Source organism: Taudactylus pleione, unplaced genomic scaffold (genome assembly GCF_031769625.1).
Source record: "Taudactylus pleione unplaced genomic scaffold, aTauple2 ptg000696l, whole genome shotgun sequence".
Lineage (NCBI taxonomy): Eukaryota > Metazoa > Chordata > Amphibia > Anura > Myobatrachidae > Taudactylus > Taudactylus pleione.
In genome coordinates, this window is record NW_028285098.1 from 474313 (window position 1) to 500220 (window position 25908).

Sequence of the window (25908 nt, forward strand, 5' to 3'; positions counted from 1 at the left end):
CAAACCATCGGGCCGTTTGCGAGCGCACAGCGCTAGCAAGAGACTCTGAATGAGGTCCTCAGTCTCAAGCATAGGCTGACATTAGGAGTCAGGAGTGTGTGCTGAGCCCTGATTGGAAGGAATTATTACCTCTCTAGCTGTAACCAAGGTGTCCTTAGGACTGCACAGACTCTGGCTTTACAACTGCACTATTTTTTCAGAGCGGCAGAAATTGTGTAGAACTGCGCACTGTATTATTCCCTGGTAGAAAGCTTGGAAGTTAGGGGAGTTCCTTGTTGTACAAAGGGGGGGGGGGGGAATCTTCTCCTCCCCCGAGACACCCATCATTCTGTGTATATACACACCCTGCTATATTGTTTTCGAGTATGTTGGTTAAACGCAATCGGGCCTTGGGTTATTTGGCCAAAAAGTGAAATATATCTGAAAATTCCATTTAATATATATGAGTGTGATCATTAACAGGCATCCGTAAAGCTGCAAGGGCACTGCTACCAGCTGGATCCACTTACGTTTTCCCATCTAATTGTATCAGGGCATAGAAGCAGGTAATGAGGGTAGATGAGAGGAGCAGATCATGGACAGAGCGGACACGGTGACTTGGGAGATGTGTTGAGACAAGTGAGGACATGTATGTTGGTGCAGTTTGGTAAAGGACTTTGTAAGTTGCACATACACACCCCACAATTCCCACCATGGTAATAAAGCAGCATTGGTTTATTCAAACATGAGCACAGCATTTCCTTATCATTTTAAATCAATTTGAAATGAATGTTCTGTCCATCCAAGCCACCACCCCCCACCCCCCCCACACACAACACACCCCTCCTCCTAAGCATAAAATATTACATTGGTAGAATGGTAGAAAGTTTCAGCTGACTGTGGCCCAGCACGTGGTCGCGCTTCATGCCTGTCCCTCTGTTTATGACTTTCACCTTCAGGCTGAGATGGTCGGGGTTCCCTTTTTCAATACTCTCAAAGAAAAAATCTTCATTAAAAATAGGGTTCCTGCTCCTCCGGATGACAGTGCTTCTCTGCTTCTGTATCTTCCCCGGCATCAGGCACATCACCACGCAGCAGCTAATGTTCTTGGGGTCTTGGTTGAGAGGATAAACGTTCTCCGCGTTCACTAACTTCACCCTCAGACGTTCCAAGTCTTTCATGTACTCAGAGGACAAGCGGAGCAGACCCCCTTTGCTTAGCAATATATCTGTCTCCTTGGTCAGTCGCTCCTGACAACAGATAAAGTCCAGGTGAAAGATCGGAGGAGGAACTAGGTGGATCATAGAAGCTCTGGAGCTGGAGTGGCTTTCCCTGGTAGACAGGCTGGGACTGGTGTCTGTTGAGCTTGCCTCCTCTGTCGACAAGGAGCTGGCCCGAGTTAAGTTCTTGACAGTCAGAGCACGACAAAGGAGACGTTGCTTGCCAGAGACTTGATTGACTGAGCCCCCTTTCAGCGACCGACTTAAAAGGGGTGAGCTATAGGGCGAGGATTCTGAAGACGATGTGGCGTCGCTGTCCATTGCTCCATATTGAGCCTGCTGGAGACTGATGTCATGGGAGGATGACTTCCAACTCAATATACAATCAGTATCTAGTGGGGGCAGCGGTTTTGCTTCACAATGCCCATGTGTGTGGCACATCTGATGGAAGAGGGACTCCCGTCTGCGAGTGTGGGGGCTCTCAGACAGGTAGGGGCTTCTCATGATGGTGGCAGCTAAGGCTGGATGATGTCTTTGATCTGGGGCCTCGGTCTCCTGCTCCACATCCTCCACCTGAATTACATGGCGACTGGCTGATTTCCGTAAAATTTTGGAGGTGGCTTGGTATCCTACCTCTGATGGTTTCTTCTGAAGCCACTTTCCAACAAGGCCATCCTCGTCTGGAAATGAAGACAGCTTAGGTGGTATGAAAAATGTAGGGATTTGATCTGGAGTGAGAATATTTGGACACGAGGCAAGTGCTTTCTTTTTGGAGCAAAACATTCTGGAGATAGATGCTCTGAGGTTTTAATGCTCAATAGGAAGCTGAACCTAAGGTGACAAGATAAGGGAGAAATATTTAGTTTACTGAACAGCACGAATATTGTGGTCTTTGGAATAAACTGCTCCCTAATCACACATTACTCTAACATTCCTCCCTTCCTGCACACGCATCATAGCATGTTCTCTCTAATCATACATTACTCTAGCATTCCTCCCTTCCTGCACACGCATCATAGCATGTTCTCTCTAATCACACATTACTCTAGCATTCCTCCCTTCCTGCACACGCATCAGAGCATGTTATCCCTAGTCACACATTACTCTAGCATTCCTCCCTTCCTGCACACGCTCCATAGTATGTTCTCTCTAATCACACATTACTCTAGCATTCCTCCCTTCCTGCACATGCACCATAGCATGTTCTCTCTAATCACACATTACTCTAGCATTCCTCCCTTCCTGCACACGCACCATAGTATGTTCTCCCTAATCACACATTACTCTAGCATTCCTCCCTTCCTGCACACGCATCATAGCATATTCTCTCTAATCACACATTACTCTAGCATTCCTCCCTTCCTGCACACGCATCATAGCATGTTCTCTCTAATCACACATTACTCTAGCATTCCTCCCTTCCTGCACACGCATCATAGCATGTTCTCTCTAATCATACATTACTCTAGCATTCCTCCCTTCCTTTACATGCACCATAGTATGTTCTCTCTAATCACACATTACTCTAGCATTCCTCCCTTCCTGCACACGCATCATAGCATGTTCTCTCTAATCACACATTACTCTAGCATTCCTCCCTTCCTGCACACGCATCATAGCATGTTCTCTCTAATCACACATTACTCTAGCATTCCGCCGTTCCTGCACATGCACCATAGTATGTTCTCTCTAATCACACATTTCTCCAGAATCTCCGCTTCCTGCACACACACTGTAGTATGTTCTCCCTAATCACACATTACTCTAGCATTCCTCCCTTCCTGCACATGCACCATAGCATGTTCTCTCTAATCACACATTACTCTAGCATTCCTCCCTTCCTGCACATGCACCATAGTATGTTCTCTCTAATCACACATTACTCTAGCATTCCTCCCTTCCTGCACACGCATCATAGCATGTTCTCTCTAATCACACATTACTCTAGCATTCCTCCCTTCCTGCACATGCACCATAGCATGTTCTCTCTAATCACACATTACTCTAGCATTCCTCCCTTCCTGCACACGCATCATAGCATGTTCTCTCTAATCACACATTACTCTAGCATTCCTCCCTTCCTGCACACGCATCATAGCATGTTATCCCTAGTCACACATTTCTCCAGAAACTCCGCTTCCTGCACACGCACCGTAGTATGTTCTCCCTAATCACACATTACTCTAGCATTCCTCCCTTCCTGCACACACACCATAGTATGTTCTCTCTAATCACACATTTCTCCAGAATCTCCGCTTCCTGCACACGCACCGTAGTATGTTCTCCCTAATCACACATTACTGTAGCATTCCTCCCTTCCTGCACACACACCATAGTATGTTCTCTCTAATCACACATTACTCTAGCATTCCTCCCTTCCTGCACACGCACCACAGTATGTTCTCTCTAATCACACATTACTCTAGCATTCCTCCCTTCCTGCACACGCACCATAGTATGTTCTCTCTAATCACACATTTCTCCAGAAACTCCGCTTCCTGCACACGCACCATAGCATGTTCTCCCTAATCACACATTACTCTAGCATTCCTCCCTAACTGCACACGCACCATAGTATGTTCTCTCTAATCACACATTACTCTAGCATTCCTCCCTTCCTGCACACGCACCATAGTATGTTCTCTCTAATCACACATTACTCTAGCATTCCTCCCTTCCTGCACACGCTCCATAGTATATTCTCCCTAATCACACATTTCTCCAGAATCTCCGCTTCCTGCACACGCACTGTAGTATGTTCTCCCTAATCACACATTACTCTAGAATTCCTCCCTCCCTGCACAAGCAACATAGTATGTTCTCTCTAATCACACATTACTCTAGCATTCCTCCTTTCCTGCACACACACCATAGTATGTTCTCTCTAATCACACATTACTCTAGCATTCCTCCCTTCCTGCACACGCACCATAGTATGTTCTCTCTAATCACACATTACTCTAGCATTCCTACCTTCCTGCACACGCACCATAGTATGTTCTCCCTAATCACACATTACTCTAGCATTCCTCCCTTCCTGCACACGCACCACAGTATGTTCTCTCTAATCACACATTACTCTAGCATTCCTCCCTTCCTGCACACGCACCATAGTATGTTCTCTCTAATCACACATTTCTCCAGAATCTCCGCTTCCTGCACACGCACCGTAGTATGTTCTCCCTAATCACACATTACTGTAGCATTCCTCCCTTCCTGCACACACACCATAGTATGTTCTCTCTAATCACACATTTCTCCAGAATCTCCGCTTCCTGCACACGCACCGTAGTATGTTCTCCCTAATCACACATTACTGTAGCATTCCCCCTTCCTGCACACACACCATAGTATGTTCTCTCTAATCACACATTACTCTAGCATTCCTCCCTTCCTGCACACGCACCATAGTATGTTTTCTCTAATCACACATTACTCTAGCATTCCTCCCTTCCTGCACACGCACTATAGTATGTTCTCTCTAATCACACATTACTCTAGCATTCCTCCCTTCCTGAACACGCACCATAGTATGTTCTCCCTAACCACACATTACTCTAGCATTCCTCCCTTCCTGCATACGCACCATAGTATGTTCTCCCTAATCACACATTACTCTAGCATTCCTCCCTTCCTGCACACGCACCATAGTATGTTCTCCCTAATCACAGATTACTCTAGCATTCCTCCCTTCCTGCACACGCACCATAGTATGTTCTCTCTAATCACACATCACTCTAGCATTCCTCCCTTCCTGCACACGCACCATAGTATGTTCTCTCTAATCACACATTTCTCCAGAATCTCCGCTTCCTGCACACGCACTGTAGTATATGTTCTCCCTAATCACACATTACTCTAGCATTCCTCCCTAACTGCACACGCACCATAGTATGTTCTCTCTAATCACACATTACTCTAGAATTCCTCCCTCCCTGCACAAGCAGCATAGTATGTTCTCTCTAATCACACATTACTCTAGCATTCCTCCTTTCCTGCACACACACCATAGTATGTTCTCCCTAATCACACATTACTCTAGCATTCCTCCCTTCCTGCACACGCACCATAGCATGTCATCCCTAGTCACACATTTCTCCAGAAACTCCACTTCCTGCACACGCACCATAGTATGTTCTCTCTAATCACACATTACTCTAGCATTTCTCCCTTCCTGCACACACACCATAGCATGTTATCCCTAGTCACACATTTCTCCAGAAACTCAGCTTCCTGCACACGCACCATAGTATGTTCTCTCTAATCACACATTTCTCCAGAATCTCCGCTTCCTGCACACGCACTGTAGTATGTTCTCCCTAATCACACATTACTCCAGAATCTCCACTTCCTGCACACGCACCATAGTATGTTCTCTCTAATCACACATTTCTCCAGAATCTCCGCTTCCTGCACACGCACTGTAGTATGTTCTCCCTAATCACACATTACTCTAGCATTCCTCCCTTCCTGCACACACACCATAGTATATTCTCTCTAATCACACATTACTCTAGCATTCCTCCCTTCCTGCACACGCACCATAGCATGTTCTCTCTAATCACACATTACTCTAGCATTCCTCCCTTCCTGCACACGCACCATAGTATGTTCTCTCTAATCACACATTTCTCCAGAAACTCCGCTTCCTGCACACGCACCATAGCATGTTCTCCCTAATCACACATTACTCTAGCATTCCTCCCTTCCTGCACACGCACCACCATAGTATGTTCTCTCTAATCACACATTACTCTAGCATTCATCCCTCTCTGTTTACGCACCATAGTATGTTCTCTCTAATCACACATCACTCTAGCATTCCTCCCTTCCTGCACACGCACCATAGTATGTTCTCTCTAATCACACATTTCTCCAGAATCTCTGCTTCCTGCACACGCACTGTAGTATGTTCTCCCTAATCACACATTACTCTAGCATTTCTCCCTCCCTTCACAAGCAACATAGCATGTTCTCTCTAATCACACATTACTCTAGCATTCCTCCTTTCCTGCACACACACCATAGTATGTTCTCCCTAATCACACATTACTCTAGCATTCCTCGCTTCCTGCACACGCACCGTAGTTTGTTCTCTCTAATCACACATTAATCTAGCATTCCTCCCTCCCTGCACACGCACCGTAGTATGTTCTCCCTAATCACACATTACTCTAGCATACCTCCCTTCCTGCACACGCACCATAGTATGTTCGCTCTAATCACACATCACTCTCGCATTCCTCCCTTCCTGCACACGCACCATAGTATGTTCTCCCTAATCACACATTACTCTAGCAATCCTCCCTTCCTGCACACACACCATAGTATGTTCTCTCTAATCACACATCACTCTCGCATTCCTCCCTTCCTGCACACGCACCATAGTATGTTCTCCCTAATCACACATCACTCTCGCATTCCTCCCTTCCTGCACATGCACCATAGTATGTTCTCCCTAATCACACATTACTCTAACAATCCTCCCTTCCTGCACACGCACCGTAGTATGTTCTCCCTAATCACACATTACTCTAGCATTCCTCCCTTCCTGCACACGCACCATAGTATGTTCTCCCTAATCACACATTACTCTAGCATTCCTCCCATCCTGCACACGCATCATAGCATGTTCTCCCTAATCACACATTACTCTAGCATTCCTCCCTTCCTGCACACGCACCATAGTATGTTCTCCCTAATCACACATTACTCTAGCATTCCTCCCTTCCTGCACACGCACCATAGTATGTTCTCCCTAATCACACATTACTCTAGCAATCCTCCCTTCCTGCACACGCACCATACTATGTTCTCCCTAATCACACATTGCTCTAGCATTCCTCCCTTCCTGCACACACACCATAGTATGTTCTCCCTAATCACACATCACTCTAGCATTCCTCCCTTCCTGCACACGCACCATAGTATGTTCTCTCTAATCACACATTACTCTAGCATTCCTCCCTTCCTGCAAACACAGAAGGATGTCCTCTCTAATCACACATTACTCTAGCATTCCTCCCTTCCTGCACACACACCATAGTATGTTCTCTCTTATCACACATTACTCTAGCATTCCTCCCTTCCTGCACACGCACCATAGTATATTCTCCCTAATCACACATTACTCTAGCAATCCTCCCTTCCTGCACACACACCATAGTATGTTCTCTCTAATCACACATTACTCTAGCATTCCTCCCTTCCTGCACACACAGAAGGATGTCCTCTCTAGTCACACATTACTCTAGCATTCCTCCCTTCCTGCACACGCACCATAGTATATTCTCCCTAATCACACATTACTCTAGCAATCCTCCCTTCCTGCACACACACCATAGTATGTTCTCTCTAATCACACATTACTCTAGCATTCCTCAGCTTCCTGCCACACAGAAGGATGTCCTCTCTAATCACACATTACTCTAGCATTCCTCCCTTCCTGCACACGCACCCTAGCATGTTCTCCCTAATCACACATTACTCTAGCATTCCTCCGTTCCTGCACACGCACCATAGTATGTTCTCTCTAATCACACGTTACTCTAGCATTCCTCCCTTCCTGCACACGCACCGTAGCATGTTCTCCCTAATCACACATTACTCTAGCATTCCTCCCTTCCTGCACACGCACCATAGTATGTTCTCCCTAATCACACATTACTCTAGCGTTCCTCCCTTCCTGCACACGCTCCATAGTATGTTCTCTCTAATCACACATTACTCTAGCATTCCTCCCTTCCTGCACACGCACCGTAGCATGTTCTCCCTAATCACACATTACTCTAGCATTCCTCCCTTCCTGCACACGCACCATAGTATGTTCTCCCTAATCACACATTACTCTAGCATTCCTCCCTTCCTGCACACGCACCATAGTATGTTCTCCCTAATCACACATTACTCTAGCATTCCTCCCTTCCTGCACACGTACCATAGTATGTTCTCCCTAATCACACATTACTCTAGCATTCCTCCCTTCCTGCACACGCACCATAGTATGTTCTCCCTAATCACACATTACTCTAGCATTCCTCCCTTCCTGCACACGCTCCATAGTATGTTCACTCTAATCACACATTACTCTAGCATTCCTCCCTTCCTGCACACGCACCGTAGCATGTTCTCCCTAATCACACATTACTCTAGCATTCCTCCCTTCCTGCACACGCACCATAGTATGTTCTCCCTAATCACACATTACTCTAGCATTCCTCCCTTCCTGCACACACAGAAGGATGTCCTCGCTATTACGCTGGTGTCTGTAATCTCTCTCTGCTTCCTGCACACGCTGTACTATGTCCTCGCTAATCTCTCCTACCTCCAGGATCTCCAGGGTGACATAATATAAAAACACTCAAACTAAATATCTCTTGATCAAAGTCACATCAGCCGTCCGAGTTAGGATTTAATAAAAAGTTAGGGAGACTGCGCTTTCTATGACTGTGGTAAGTAGGTCATTCAGGGGATGCAGCTCAGTGGGGAGAGGTCCTTCTTCTGGTGCGGTCAGAAGCAGATATTATCCCATCAGTATAAAACATTCATATATTCTAATGAAAATGACTGCAGGGGGTGCGGCCTGCTGACAAAAGTCATGGTGTGTTTGCATATATATATATATATATATATATATATATATTTAATAATATATTTATTATTTTTTTGTCAATGCTGAGTAACTCAGTGTCACGTGGAAAGAGTAGGTCTCACCAGCCACTTTAGTCTCTGCCTGATGACAGACTTGGGAGGAAGCAGTGATTGGCGCATGATTCTGTATAAGCATAATCATATATAATTACAGCCATTATATTGTGCACAATTACCTGTAGGCAGCCTGCACATCTTCTTTAAATGAAGCTATTTAGATGCTTTTTAAGATGTATGTGATTAAAGAAGGATAAAGACATTTGTAAATTGTGAACCTCAGTAATTAGAGTGATTATCTTACATTATTATATACATTAAGCTCAATGTATAATTATTAATATTAAGCGCCACTAATGAAAGTGCAAAATCGAAGTTCGGATGCTTTTTCTATGCCATCAGAAGCCTCCGTCCCTGCCCTACAGGTTCTGCACATTGATTTGTGAGCCAAAATGGCCAAGTCTGCAAGGTGCAAAATTCTAGATGCACCAACAAGACTAAAATGGCAAAATCCGATTCAGTTTTGCAGGATAAGATTATTGAAATAAATAACCAATGTGTAATAAATACAGGCCTCATCTGCCCCATGCTTGATGACTCCCGTAAGCCGTAAATTAAAGTAAATTGAGAAGTACGTTAGGAGGACCCAGAAATGTTACTGGATGACAGGGACCATGCTAGCGTGGGAGGAGGTTGGATTCTGACGTGATGCCTCACGCTCCATCCCACGCGTTTTCCAGTAGGTCTGTAAACCCAGTAACCTAGGAGCAGATTCATTTTTTGCAGTTCCAAGGAACCTTGAAGTGTAATTGGCCGACAAGTGTGTTTAGCAGCACAAATGAAAATAACAGAGTAGTCTACATTTTTTTATACATGAGGCTTACAGGCTGTCACGCGTAAAATGCACCACACACAAAACTACACGTAACTTTACCTTGAACAAGACAAGGGGCCAAATGTAATAGGGTGAGAGTTTAGAAAATGTGAGAGTTTAGCTGTAATCTCTCACATTAGTCGAGTTTTATCCTCAAAATGGGAAAACATCTGAATGAGATTTTAGATCGTGAGAGTTTTTTAAGTCTAAAAAAATATGCAAGTTCGCTCTGTTACTTTGTTTTTGGATTCTATTACATTGGCAAAGTTTAAAAAGTGTCAGAAACTCTCACTTTTCTAAACTCTCCCCCTATTACATTTAGCCCAAGATGTCTGAAGTGAGAAAATATATGTTGCCTAATGATTAGAAACTACGTGAGCTCTACAGACACAGCGCCACCTACAGTACCTCCAGCACAGCTTCTCAAGCAATACGCAGTCTGCAACTGTTGCTATAGTCCAATAAAATTCTGTGAGTTATGGGGTGTGGATAAATGATGGTAATTCATTAATAATGCTAATTATGCCCAATAGAAGCATATACAAAGGTAGTACATAATGACCACTGGATATTATAGTAAACATTTCCTAACTTGTTTCATGGGGGAGATTTAATTAAGCGCAATATCCCGTAGGAGCTTCCTGCCCTGCGCTTCTGTGCACATTTCTGATATTAAAATACTGTGTGCATTGCTTGCTCTTACTGATTGCATCTCCCCCAGTACGTCTGGTACAGCATGCAGAATACGTAGCATTACATTCCGCACACAGAACATGGTACTTTGCATGGTTGTGCTGCTTGGGATAACAATTCTAGTGACCGATCTGGAGATTAGAGATTGTTGAACACATTTGGCCGGTCTCATTTCCCTCACATCTCCTGTGTTGTCATAGCCAGTTACACCTATATACACATCCAGCGGGATTACCGGACATTGCTTAGAACAGTGTATCTGATAAATGACTGTCCAATGCTCCTTTCAGACAGACCTCTGATTAGTTGAACTGTTAATAGCTCTGGGTATTCCGCGTAAGTGCAGAAAACATTGTGAGGCCTCTTCCTATGAGTTGTATAGAATCCGGGAAGTTGGAGGTTGTGTCCCCTCTGCCCATTGTCCTCAGTTTTGTGGAACTAAAATACAACAACACGAGAAAACACAATGACCTGTCCAAGACTTCACTCACTCTCCTCCCCTGACCTGCCCAGCAGCCATTGCCAACAGCTTAACGCTTTCCTTTACGGCGTGGATGCTTATTACAGCCTGCCTTCATTTCTACAGTACAAAGCACGAGACCGTTCAGCATACTGTCAGGTGCATAAATATTGGGACACTGACAGAATCAGGTGAACGGTTTAGGAATTACAACGATTTCTATATGTGCCTCCCACTTTTTAAGGGGCCAAAAGTAATGGGACAAACTAAACAATCCTAAATCTAACTTTCACTTTTTAATACTTTGTTGCAAATCTTTTGCAGGCAATTACAGCCTGAAGTCTGGAACGCATAGATATCACCAGACGCTGGGTTTCATCCCTGGTGATGCTCTGCCAGGCCTCTACTGCAAATGTCTTCAGTTCCTGCTTGTTCTTGGGGCATTTTCCCTTCAGTTTTGTCTTCATCAAGTGAAATGCATGCTCAATCGGATTCAGGTCAGGGGATTGACTTGGCCATTGCATAACAGTCCACTTTTTAGCCTTAAATAACTCTTTGGTTGATTTTGCAGTATGCTTCGGGTCATTGTCCATGTGCACTGTGAAGCGCCGTCCAATGAGTTCTGAAGCACTTGACTGAATATGAGCATATAATATTGCCCGAAACACTTCAGAATTCATTCTGCTGCTTTTGTCAGCAGTCACATCATCAATAAATACAAGGGAACCAGTTCCATTGGCAGCCATACATGCCCACGCCATGACACTACCACCACCATGCTTCACTGATGAGGTGGTATGTTTTGGATCATGAGAAGTTCCTTTCCTTCTCCATACTCTTCTCTTCCCATCACTCTGGTACAAGTTGATCTTTGTCTCATCTGTCCATAGGATGTTGTTCCAGAACCCTCTATATTCTCTCTTGAGAAGTCTTCTCTTTATTGTTGTCTTTGACACATATACACCTACCTCCTGGAGAGTGTTCTTGATTTGGCCAACTATTGTAAAGGGGTTTTTCTTCACCAGGGAAATAATTCTTCTGTCATCCACCACAGTTGTTTTCCGTGGTCTTCTGGGTCTTTTGGTGTTGCTGAGCTCTCCGGTGCGTTCTTTCTTTTTAAGAATGTTCCAAACAGTTGATTTGGCCACACCTAATGTTTTTGCTCTCTCTCTGATGGGTTTGTTTTGATTTTTCAGCCTAATGATGGCTTGCTTCACTGATAGTGACAGCTCTTTGGATCTCATATTGAGAGTCGACAGAAACTGATTCCAAATGCAAATGTCACACCTAGAATCAACTCCAGATCTTTTACCTGCTTAATTGATAATGAAATAACGAGGGAATAGCCCACACCTGTCCATGAAATAGCTTTTGAGTTGATAGTCCCATTACTTTTGGCCCCTTAAAAAGTGGGAGGCACATATAGAAACCGTTGTAATTCCTGCACCGCTCACCTGATTTGGATGTAATTACCCTCAAATTAAATCTGAAAGTCTGCAGGTAAATCACATCTTGTTTGTTTAATTTCACAGCCATTGTGGTGGTGAATAGAGGCCAAAATATGAAAATTCTGTCAATGTCCCAATATTTATACACCTGACTGTATATATATAAAATTGAGGTACTTTGCAGTACTTATTACTGATATGCTGTGAGGTTTACTTAGCTGTGTGTTTTTGGACAGGCAGAGAGACACTAGTGCATATTTACATATATTAGTAATGTGATTTATACCGCACATGTAAATACGCAGATTTGGGAGCGGGCGCCAGGAAACGAATGTAGCACGTGTGTCGGCCAATCAGGGAGTCTTCCAGGAATCAGGGAGTCTTCCAGGAGACATACTGTACTGTACATCCATCTATAAAACGGGATGCACCTTTCCTCCCATGCATCTGCCCATCGACTGGCAGGTTCCCAGTAACATTCCCGGCATTTCCCTTTCTATGGGATACGAAGTACAGCTGCAATCTGATCACATTTCTGGGTTTATTTGCAAAATGTGATTAGGAGACTGAAAACTAAAAATGTGCTGCAACCACTAGCAGCCAATTGCAAGACAACATGTGATCTGTTTTCACTTCTGGTTGCTATGGGTTACAGTTACCTGCTACCATTTCTTATAAATGCCCCACAATGTGTCCGTGTGCTGGTGTGTAATATTGTGTGCTCTGGAATGTAACACGTACAGTATATGTACTGTACAATGCAGACTCATCACCTTTTTATCTGTAGCGTTTAGTACATGGTCCTCAAGGAACATCTCATGTTGTAGCATTATACTCATAATAATAATAGCAGTAAAATCACTGATATTATAGCTAACACTCCTAGGCACCCATCTGTAAGTTACAGTAACGGTTCACCTGTGCGCTAAGATGGTTAAATACAGAGATGGATCAATGTGTATGTAATAAATGAGTATATAAAATAATAGTAATATAGTACACGTTGCAGAGATGATGAATTACACAGTGATGTACAGATGACATACAGTAAGTGGCTCTTTACATTGTGACAGTTGGTGGTACTGATGTGCCCACGTACATCGATCCTCCATGCCCTACAATTCGCGGTACACATAATGCCTGAGCGCCGTGCCACTCCCTAGCGCTGAGCATCTTTTCGTGCAACTTTTCCCTTTAAAATGCATCTTGTTTGCAAAGCGCACAGAATACCGGCCGCATGTCATTGTAATCAGCAATGGGCTCCTGCGCGTCCTGTGTGCATCGCTGTGCTAATAAGGCGCATTTTAAGGGAAAAAAATTGCACGAAAAGACGCTTGGCGCTACTGAGTCGCGTCATGGCATGGCTACATGTATGTGGACCCCCCCCCCATGCCTCACCTCCACATGCCTGCGAAGATACAGAGATTCCCCCCAAACCTCGTCTCTTTCCCGCATCCTCCTAGTTTGACTGTATATTGCTTTGTGGTGTTCCATAGATTTGTACATTATCATTTACTGTACCATTGTTATGTTACATTTTACAGTTACTGTGTACATACCTTTTACGGCACGCAGAAACTTTGTGGGACCTTAAAAATAAATAATTATAATAATAATACATGTACTGCCGCAATGCTTGTACAGAGCATGGGGGGCTATCACTGTGGGGACCCTGTGTCTCTCTATGCTGGCGCTGCCCACCACCAGCCATGGCCCTGATGTATACACACATTTCCCCATAATAATACATGTACTGCTGCAATGCTTGTACAGAGTATGGGGGGGCTATCACTGTGGGGACCGTGTGTCTCTCTATACTGGCGCTGCCCACCACCAGCCATGGCCCTGATGTATACACACATTTCCCCATAATAATACATGTACTGCCGCAATGCTTGTACAGAGCATGGGGGGGCTATCACTGTGGGGACCCTGTGTGTCTCTATGCTGGCGCTGCCCACCACCAGCCATGGCCCTGATGTATACACACATTTCCCCATAATAATACATGTACTGCCGCAATGCTTGTACAGAACATGGGGGGGCTATCACTGTGGGGACCCTGTGTCTCTCTATACTGGCGCTGCCCACCACCAGCCATGGCCCTGATGTATACACACATTTCCCCATAATAATACATGTACTGCCGCAATGCTTTACAGAGCATGGGGGGGCTATCACTGTGGGGACCCTGTGTCTCTCTATACTGGCGCTGCCCACCACCAGCCATGGCCCTGATGTATACACACATTTCCCCATAATAATACATGTACTGCCGCAATGCTTGTACAGAGTATGGGGGGGCTATCACTGTGGGGACCCTGTGTGTCTCTATACTGGCGCTGCCCACCACCAGCCATGGCCCTGATGTATACACACATTTCCCCATAATAATACATGTACTGCCGCAATGCTTGTACAGAGCATGGGGGGCTAGCACTGTGGGGACCCTGTGTCTCTCTATACTGGCGCTGCCCACCACCAGCCATGGCCCTGATGTATACACACATTTCCCCATAATAATACATGTACTGCCGCAATGCTTGTACAGAGCATGGGTGGGCTATCACTGTGGGGACCCTGTGTCTCTCTATGCTGGTGCTGCCCACCACCAGCCATGGCCCTGATGTATACACACATTTCCCCATAATAATACATGTACTGCCGCAATGCTTGTACAGAGCATGGGGGGCTATCACTGTGGGGACCCTGTGTCTCTCTATGCTGGCACTGCCCACCACCAGCCATGGCCCTGATGTATACACACATTTCCCCATAATAATACATGTACAGCCGCAATGCTTGTACAGAGCATGGGGAGCTATTACTGTGGGGACCCTGTGTCTCTCTATGCTGGCACTGCCCACCACCAGCCATGGCCCTGATGTATACACACATTTCCCCATAATAATACCAATAAAATAAAGTAAAAATTTGCAAGTAAATAATTTATATAATTTCCTTTTCCTGTTACTAGTATATCGCATAGCTTTTTCTTATATTTATGTTTATTTGTATTACATGATTATACTCATTTAGATACATATATTTATTCTACCATGTAGGTAACAATCATTCAATGACAATTAAATATTTGTATCATTAACTATAATTGTTATCCCTTATTTAATATATGGCTTGTACAATAACTAGAATGCACACTCTCTGGTACATGGTATCGAATTATCCTCGTACCTGGTTTGTACTTATTACTTCCCCCTGCCCTGTACTGCGTTCCCCTGTACAGTTATTCCCCCGCAGTATGAGCTGTACAGTTATTCCCCCGCAGTATGAGCTGTACTGTTATTCCCCCGCAGTATGAGCTGTACAGTTATTCCCCCGCAGTATGAGTTGTACAGTTAATCCCCCGCAGTATGAGCTGTACAGTTATTCCCCCGCAGTATGAGCTGTACAGTTATTCCCCCGCAGTATGAGCTGTACAGTTATTCCCCCGCAGTATGAGCTGTACAGTTATTCCCCCGCAGTATGAGCTGTAGTTGTTCCCCCGCAGTATGAGCTGTACAGTTATTCCCCCGCAGTATGAGCTGTACAGTTATTCTCCCGCAGTATGAGCTGTACAGTTATTCCCCCGCAGGATGAGCTGTACAGTTATTCCCCCGCAGTATGAGCTGTACAGTTATTCTCCCGCAGTATGAGCTGTACAGTTATTCTCCCGCAGTATGAGCTGTACAGTTATTCCCCCGCAGTATGAGCTGTACAGTTATACCCCCGCAGGATGAGCTGTATAGTTACTCCCCCGCAGTATGAGCTGTACAGTTATACCCCCGCAGTATGAGCTGTACAGTTATTCCCCGCAGTATGAGCTGTAGTTATTCCCCCGCAGGATGAGCTGTACAGTTATTCCCCCGCAGAATGAGCTGTAGTTATTCCCCCGCAGTATGAGCTGTAGTTATTCCCCCGCAGTATGAGCTGTACAGTTATTCCCCCGCAGTATGAGCTGTACAGTTATTCCCCCGCAGTATGAGCTGTAGTTATTCCCCCGCAGTATGAGCTGTACAGTTATTCCCCCGCAGTATGAGCTGTAGTTATTCCCCCGCAGGATGAGCTGTACAGTTATTCCCCCGCAGTATGAGCTGTACAGTTATTCCCCCGCAGTATGAGCTGTACAGTTATTCCCCCGCAGTATGAGCTGTACAGTTATTCCCCCGCAGTATGAGCTGTACAGTTATTCCCCCGCAGGATGAGCTGTACAGTTATTCCCCGGCAGGATGAGCTGTACAGTTATTCCCCCGCAGTATGAGCTGTACAGTTATTCCCCCGCAGTATGAGCTGTATAGTTATTCCCCCGCAGTATGAGCTGTACAGTTATTCTCCCGCAGTATGAGCTGTACAGTTATTCCCCCGCAGTATGAGCTGTAGTTATTCCCCCGCAGGATGAGCTGTAGTTATTCCCCCGCAGTATGAGCTGTACAGTTATTCCCCCGCAGTATGAGCTGTACAGTTATTCCCCCGCAGTATGAGCTGTACAGTTATTCCCCCGCAGTATGAGCTGTAGTTATTCCCCCGCAGTATGAGCTGTATAGTTATTCCCCCGCAGTATGAGCTGTACAGTTATTCCCCCGCAGTATGAGCTGTACAGTTATTCCCCCGCAGTATGAGCTGTACAGTTATTCCCCCGCAGTATGAGCTGTAGTTATTCCCCCGCAGTATGAGCTGTATAGTTATTCCCCCGCAGTATGAGCTGTACAGTTATTCCCTCGCAGTATGAGCTGTACAGTTATTCCCCCGCAGTATGAGCTGTACAGTTATTTCCCCGCAGTATGAGCTGTACAGTTATTTCCCCGCAGTATGAGCTGTATAGTTATTCCCCCGCAGTATGAGCTGTATAGTTATTCCCCCCGCAGTATGAGCTGTACAGTTATTCCCCCGCAGTATGAGCTGTACAGTAGTCACACTGTCAGTTTGCAGCTGATGCTTCTGTGTCCTGAATGCTAGGTGAAGCCCCTGCCTTATACAGTGATGTAACATAGAGTCCTATCTACATGTGCCATGCATGATGTACAGCCTCTCACCTCAGCAGCCGATGTGTTGCTCCAAAGCTCCCAGCCTCTCTGCCTGTGTGTGTGACGCGACACCTTATATAGACACACAAATACGTCACCTCCCGCCTCACGACCCACTCCGTGCCCGAGTCTCACGCTTGGCACAGCCGCCCTGTCTGCCTGAATATGTATATTTTCTTCCTGCTCGCTCCCAGCAAACCTACTTACCCTCTCGCTCTCACTCCTGTCCGCTCCTGACCCTTCTTCTCAGAAATTGCTGCATTTATATTCATCTCTTTATATCCACATCCTCTATTGTTCAGACCCCACAACCCCTCAGAGGACTCCCCCCCCCCCCCCCCCACGTCCCTTCTTCCCTGCCCTGCTAATTATATTGTATATTGCATAACATACACATACAGTATCCCAGCTGGTGACAGCACATGTCCTTGTGAACTCAAGTGTTATTAGATAAACAGATTTCTGCATGGTACTGTACATGTGCTATTGTCTCCTTGTCTCGCTGACACCTCAGCTATTTCCAAGTTTCTTTACAATTCTTCAGGCCGCCTTGGGAGTGATCCAGTCCCCATTTACCAATTCTCTATGTATCCTGGCACATTGTCAGTTTCTCCTCTCATTGATTCTCTATGCATCCTGGCACATTGTCAGTGACAGCCCGCCCTATCTGCTCATGATGTCTGTCCTTTCATCGCTGATTGCTACATCTCCTATATAATGAGAGGTGCAGCTTCCAGCATAATGGCTCCATCTCAATAGCCCGGTCGCTCCTGGTAACGTATAGAACAGCTGATAATAAGAATCTCCACTTCAAATGTGCTGTCTTCAAAGGGGCGCTGATCAGTCTGTGAATAGCCTATGGTGGTGCGGCCAGGTGCGGGGGTGACAGAGGCGGTCACATCACAGAGAGAGACTGGCCAGCATCTCATCATCCATAGCCGATTTCAAAATTGGGTATTTTTTTTTTTAATGCATCCCATGAGACCATTATTGTGGTGATTAATGAGTCAGTTACATGATTATGATTATAACATAACTGTGCAGGTGTCCCCGGACCTGGTGTACTGCTTAGGTTAGTTTCTGCTTTTTGGGGGACGTAGTGACCTGGGCATGCGCCAGCCATAGAGGATGGCTCAGGGCATATGACAGGCCTGAGCAGCAGGTATTCTCATGTTCTGTCCTCCCTCTCCTGCTCTGCTAGACACCCCAACCTATTAGTGCTCATGGCGTTTAGGTTGAAACGAGACCTATGCCTATTGATTTACAACCTTCTATCCTCCAAAACCCCAGTTGGTCCAGTCAGAGACGAACCCCCGATAAGGTACAGTATAGTCTAATTGACTTGAAGAGGTTAAAATCCTTTCTATTGCTGTAGTAGCAATCAGACACCTTATGAGATTCGTACGCTAGGAGGCTGATTCAGATTCGGAGTCAGGCACTAGGACAGATGCTGGCACTTTCTGTGCTGGAAATTACATGCGGGTTCCCTCCTGTATTCAGAGCTGTCTCGCTCACTCTCTCTCCCATCTGTGTCACACCCGTCTCTCTGCCCCTCCCCTTTAGAGTGTATGCTCTCACGAGCAGGGCCCTCTTCCCTCATGTGCTTGTTCTTCCCTCACTTACACCATTATCGCCTTCCCACTGCCTACAATTATAGCAAACCTGTGGGTTCTGCCTCCTTGCTGCACATTCGGGTATTACAATTGCTGACGTAGCAACGGTAATAAGCCTTGTGCTTTTTTTTAATTGTTTTGTACATACTGTTTATGTACTTTGTAAGGTGCTGTGGACCACTTGTGGTGCCATATAAATAAAATATAATCTCAGAATAGCCCACAATCCCATCTCCATGGCCACGTCACATTTGTCCAAAGTGTTAGACTTACTCAGAAGGCTGATGGCAGCCAGGTCTGCCTTACACGTGTCCGGTTTTGTGTGGGAGCGTCGGACGTGAGATGCTGTCAGTGGGCGTGCATAAGCAGTGGACGGTGGGTGAGTCATTAGCATATATTTGCAATTGCGATCCGTAAAATGGCATTTACATCTAACTCTGAATCTGTAATACCTATCTATACCTGTCTTACTTGTCCACACCTGGTTACTAATGTTTCTCCATGTTCATCGCTTGATTGCTAATATTTATGGTCTTCTACACGTGTGGCTATGTTCTGTGTTCCTGTCCACGTGTCCTAGTTTGGCCTAATCTGAAGGCGCCTTGTTACAGAAGGTCAGATAACGCACAGTGCTTCAGAAATGACAATGAAGGGAACGTCCCACAGATCAGCAGCAGTGTCCTGTCACTACCAGTATCTTCCGCTTTCCTGCTCACCAGCCTCGCAGCCCCAGACACGAGGGCGGGCGGCTGCCAGCACATTCATGGCAACAAGGAAGGGACAGGGCGCATCAAGCACACGTGTTTCTTACTGTACATTCTCCAAATGCCTGGAGATTAGTAGAAAGTTAAGTGTTTGCATGTTGTACCCTACTGTACATTATACTGGGCCTCATTTACATAGCACAACATGTTCAAGGTGCAGCGTGCAGTCCTCTCAGGTGACAAACGTTTATGCAGCAATAAGACGCTGTTTCCTGGGAATCAGGGGATTACACTGGCCATTGGGAGGAGCGATGTGCCCTGTTTTTCAAAGGGAATAATGAAAGTACAGTTTGCAGAGCAAAATTGTTGAAATTATATACAGTACTAGTTGGAGGAATGTTTAGGGTTGTTCCTAGCGTAGCGTGGGCTGCAATACCTGTGACATGACGTGAATTCTCTCTCGGTTCTGAGTTGGCACAGATTGCACCTCATCCTACACTTCTAATGGGACCTATTGTGTGCCTCCATACTCTGCTTTAGCAGACAGCCCAGTGTATTCGGGTAAAGGGCCTAATGGTCATTATTTACCTACAGAGGTGTTTTGTGACACAATTTAGTTATATTTACTCATCACAGGAAGAAGTGGTGACAGCAGTAGGGTGGAGTCAAGTGCAGCGCGTACTACTGACAATTATATCACTACTTCCATATAAGTATCGTCTATACAATACAGATAACTGCTGATTAAATTAGGTCTTCACGTTGGACATGCACATCAGACCTTACAATCACATTCTGCTGTCACTAGTCACCTGCAGAGCTCACCTCTGTCCAGTCACCTGCAAAGCACCATCGGCCAGGGAGTACACATCTCACAGCATGAAATAGTAGTAGAGCACACTGTGTGGTGACAGTACGGAGGAGTAGTAGAGGATGTTGTGTGGTGACAGTATGATAGGAGTAGTAGAGGATGCTGTGTGGTGACAGTATGATAGGAGTAGTAGGGGATGGGATGCTGTGTGGTTACAGTATGATAGGAGTAGTAGAGGATGCTGTGTGGTGACAGTATGATAGGAGTAGTAGAGGATGCTGTGTGGTGACAGTATGATAGTAGTAGAGGATGCTGTGTGGTTACAGTAAGATAGGTGTAGTAGAGGATGCTGTGTGGTGACAGTATGATAGGAGTAGTAGAGGATGCTGTGTGGTGACAGTACGGAGGAGTAGTAGAGGATGTTGTGTGGTGACAGTATGATAGGAGTAGTAGAGGATGCTGTGTGGTGACAGTATGATAGGAGTAGTAGGGGATGGGATGCTGTGTGGTTACAGTATGATAGGAGTAGTAGAGGATGCTGTGTGGTGACAGTATGATAGGGGTAGTAGAGGATGCTGTGTGGTGACAGTATGATAGGAGTAGTAGAGGATGCTGTGTGGTGACAGTATGATAGGAGTAGTAGAGGATGCTGTGTGGTTACAGTAAGATAGGTGTAGTAGAGGATGTTGTGTGGTGACAGTATGATAGGAGTAGTAGAGGATGCTGTGTGGTGACAGTATGATAGGAGTAGTAGAGGATGTTGTGTGGTGACAGTATGATAGGAGTAGTAGAGGATGCTGTGTGGTGACAGTATGATAGGAGTAGTAGAGGATGCTGTGTGGGGACAGGATGATAGTAGTAGAGGATGCTGTGTGGTGACTGTATGATAGGAGTAGTAGAGGATGCTGTGTGGTGACAGTATGGAGGAGTAGTAGAGGATGTTGTGTGGTGACTGTATGATAGGAGTAGTAGAGGATGCTGTGTGGTGACAGTATGATAGGAGTAGTAGAGGATGTTGTGTGGTGACAGTGTGGAGGAGTAGTAGGTGATGGGATGTTGTGTGGTGACGGTATGATAGGAGTAGTAGAGGAGGCTGTGTGGTTACAGTATGATAGGAGCAGTAGAGGATGCTGTGTGGTGACAGTATGATAGGAGTAGTAGAGGATGCTGTGTGGTGACAGTATGAAATAGTTGTAGAGCACACTGTAGTGACAGTATGAAATAGTAGTAGAGGATGTTGTGTGGTGACAGTATGGAGGAGTAGTAGGTGATGGGATGTAGTGTGGTGACTGTATGATAGGAGTAGTAGAGGATGCTGTGTGGTGACAGTATGATAGGAGTAGTAGGGGATGCCGTGTGGTGACAGTATGATAGGAGTAGTAGAGGATGCTGTGTGGTGACAGTATGGAGGAGTAGTAGAGGATGTTGTGTGGTGACTGTATGATAGGAGTAGTAGAGGATGCTGTGTGGTGACAGTATGATAGGAGTAGTAGAGGATGTTGTGTGGTGACAGTGTGGAGGAGTAGTAGGTGATGGGATGCCGTGTGGTGACAGTATGATAGGAGTAGTAGAGGATGCTGTGTGGTGACAGTATGGAGGAGTAGTAGAGGATGTTGTGTGGTGACTGTATGATAGGAGCAGTAGAGGATGTTGTGTGGTGACAGAATGATAGGAGTAGTAGAGGATGCTGTGTGGTGACAGAATGATAGGAGCAGTAGAGGATGCTGTGTGGTGACAGAATGATTGGAGTAGTAGAGGATGCTGTGTGGTGACGGTATGAAAGGAGTAGTAGAGGATGCTGTGTGGTGACGGTATGAAAGGAGTAGTAGAGGATGCTGTGTGGTGACAGTATGACAGGAGTAGTAGAGGATGCTGTGTGGTGACAGTATGATAGGAGTAGTAGAGGTTGCTGTGTGGTGACTGTATGATAGGAGTAGTAGAGGATGCTGTGTGGTGACAGTATGAAATAGTAATATAGCACACTGTGTGGTGACAGTATGAAATAGTAATATAGCACACTGTGTGGTGACAGTATGAAATAGTAGTAGAGCACACTGCGTGGTGACAGTATGAAATAGTAGTAGAGGATGTTGTGTGGTGACAGTATGGAGGAGTAGTAGGTGATGGGATGTTGTGTGGTGACGGTATGATAGGAGTAGTAGAGGATGCTGTGTGGTGACAGTATGATAGGAGTATTAGAGGATACTGTGTGGTGACAGTAGGATAGGAGTAGTAGAGGATGCTGTGTGGTGACAGTATGATAGGAGTAGTAGAGGATGCTGTGTGGTGAGTGTATGATAGGAGTAGTAGAGGATGCTGTGTGTTGACTGATAGGAGTAGTAGAGGATGTTGTGTGGTGACAGTATGATAGGAGTAGTAGAGGATGCTGTGTGATGACAGTGTGATAGGAGTAGTAGAGGATGCTGTGTGGTGATAGTAGGATATGAGTAGTAGGGGATGCTGTGTGGTGACAGTATGATAGGAGTAGTAGGGGATGGGATGCTGTGTGGTGACAGTATGATAGGAGTAGTAGAGAATGCTGTGTGGTGACAGTATGATAGGAGCAGTAGAGGATGTTGTGTGGTGACAGTATGATAGGAGTAGTAGGTGATGGGATGTTGTGTGGTGACGGTATGATAGGAGTAGTAGAGGATGCTGTGTGGTGACTGTATGATAGGAGTAGTAGAGGATGCTGTGTGGTGACAGTATGAAATAGTAGTAGAGCACACTGTGTAGTGACAGTATGAAATAGTAGTAGAGGATGTTGTGTGGTGACAGTATGGAGGAGTAGTAGGTGATGGGATGTTGTGTGGTGACGGTATGATAGGAGTAGTAGAGGATGCTGTGTGGTGACAGTATGATAGGAGTATTAGAGGATGCTGTGTGGTGACAGTAGGATAGGAGTAGTCGAGGATGCTGTGTGGTGACAGTATGATAGGAGTAGTAGAGGATGCTGTGTGGTGACTGATAGGAGTAGTACAGGATGTTGTGTGATGACAGTGTGATAGGAGTAGTAGAGGATGCTGTGTGGTGATAGTAGGATATGAGTAGTAGGGGATGCTGTGTGGTGACAGTATGATAGGAGTAGTAGGGGATGGGATGCTGTGTGGTGACAGTATGATAGGAGTAGTAGAGAATGCTGTGTGGTGACAGTATGATAGGAGCAGTAGAGGATGTTGTGTGGTGACAGTATGATAGGAGTAGTAGAGGATGCTGTGTGGTGACAGTATGATAGGAGTAGTAGAGGAAGGCTGTGTGGTGACAGTATGATAGGAGTAGAAGAGGATGCTGTGTGGTGACAGTATGATAGGAGTAGTAGAAGATGCTTTGTGGTGACAGTATGATAGGAGTAGTAGAGGTTGCTGTGTGGTGACAGTATGATAGGAGTAGTAGAGAATGCTGTGTGGTGACAGTATGATAGGAGTAGTAGAGAATGCTGTGTGGTGACCTTATGATAGGAGCAGTAGAGGATGTTGTGTGGTGACAGTATGATAGGAGTAGTAGAGGATGCTGTGTGGTAATAGTATGTTAGGAGTAGTAGGGGATGGGATGCTGTGTGGTGACCTTATGATAAGAGCAGTAGAGGATGTTGTGTGGTGACAGTATGATAGGAGTAGTAGAGGATGCTGTGTGGTGACAGTATGACAGGAGTAGTAGAGGATGCTGAGTGGTGACAGTATTATAGGAGTAGTAGAGGATGCTGTCTGGTGACAGGATGATAGGAGTAGTAGAGGATGCTGTGTGGTGACGGTATGATAGGAGTAGTAGAGGATGCTGTGTGGTTACAGTATGCTAGGAGTAGTAGAGGATGCTGTGTGGTGACTGTATGATAGGAGCAATAGAGGATGTTGTGTGGTGACAGTATGATAGGAGTAGTAGGGGATGCTGTGTGGTGACAGTATGATAGGAGTAGTAGAGGATGCTGTGTGGTGACAGTATGATAGGAGTAGTAGAGGTTGCTGTGTGGTGACAGTATGATAGGAGTAGTAGAGAATGCTGTGTGGTGACAGTATGATAGGAGTAGTAGAGAATGCTGTGTGGTGACCTTATGATAGGAGCAGTAGAGGATGTTGTGTGGTGACAGTATGATAGGAGTAGTAGAGGATGCTGTGCGGTGACAATATGATAGGAGTAGTAGAGGATGCTGTGTGGTGACAGTATGATAGGAGTAGTAGAGGATGCTGTGTGGTGACAGTATGATAGGAGTAGTAGGGGATGGGATGCTGTGTGGTGACAGTATGATAGGAGTAGTTGAGGATGCTGTGTGGTACTATATAGGAGATGGTGTATGTGGGAGACATGTTATGCCGGCACAATATGATGTACTATATAGGAGATGGTGTATGTGGGATACACGTTATGCTGGCTCAATATGATGTACTATAGATAGGAGATGGTGTATGTGGGATACACGTTATGCTGGCTCAATATGATGTACTATAGATAGGAGATGGTGTATGTGGGAGACATGTTATGCCGGCACAATATGATGTACTATATAGGAGATGGTGTATGTGGGATACACGTTATGCTGGCTCAATATGATGTACTATAGATAGGAGATGGTGTATGTGGGATACACGTTATGCTGGCTCAATATGATGTACTATAGATAGGAGATGGTGCATGTGGGAGACACGTTTTGCCGGCACAATATGATGTACTATATAGGAGATGGTGCATGTGGGAGACACGTTATGCCGGCACAATATGTACTATATATAGGAGATGGTGTATGTAGGAGACACGTTATGCCGGCACAATATGATGTACTATATAGGAGATGGTGTATGTGGGAGACACGTTATGCCGGCACAATATGATGTACTATATAGGAGATGGTGTATGTGGGAGAACGTTATGCCGGCACAATATGATGTACTATATAGATGGTGTATGTGGGAGACACATTATGCCGGCACAATATGATGTACTATATAGGAGATGGTGTATGTAGGAGACACGTCATGCCGGCACAATATGATGTACTATATAGGAGATGGTGAATGTGGGAGACACGTTATGCCGGCACAATATGATGTACTATATAGGAGATGGTGTGTGGGAGACACGTTATGCCGGCACAATATGATGTACTATATAGGAGATGGTGTATGTGGGAGACACGTTATGCTGGCACAATATGATGTACTATATAGGAGATGGTGTATGTGGGAGACACGTTATGCTGGCACAATATGATGTACTATATATAGGAGATGGTGTATGTAGGAGACACGTTATGCCGGCACACTATGCTGTACTATAGATAGGAGATGGTGTATGTGGGAGACACGTTATGCCGGCAGAATATGATGTACTATATAGGAGATGGTGTATGTGGGAGACACGTTATGCCGGCACAATATGATGTACTATATAGGAGATGGTGTATGTAGGAGACACGTTATGCCGGCACAATATGATGTACTATA

The 25908-nt window shown here is 45.4% G+C and overlaps 1 protein-coding gene across 3 annotated transcripts; it reads right to left on the reverse strand.

Moving 5' to 3' along the window:
• Positions 1-825: 825 nt before the first annotated feature.
• Positions 826-17579, reverse strand: LOC148477719 (C2 calcium-dependent domain-containing protein 4C-like). Of its 3 annotated transcripts, none has more exons than XM_088456297.1 (2): positions 17553-17579; positions 826-2030 (listed from the first exon to the last, which is right to left on the reverse strand). In XM_088456297.1, the coding sequence occupies exon 2, from the start codon at positions 1980-1982 to the stop codon at positions 843-845; it is 1140 nt and encodes a 379-aa protein (XP_088312423.1). In that variant the 5' UTR covers positions 1983-2030; positions 17553-17579; the 3' UTR covers positions 826-842. The 3 variants fall into 3 exon arrangements, with proteins under 3 accessions (XP_088312423.1, XP_088312422.1, XP_088312424.1); XM_088456296.1 differs by lacking the exon at positions 17553-17579 and adding an exon at positions 17355-17381; XM_088456298.1 differs by lacking the exon at positions 17553-17579 and adding an exon at positions 13881-13912.
• Between the last annotated feature and the right edge of the window lie 8329 nt (positions 17580-25908).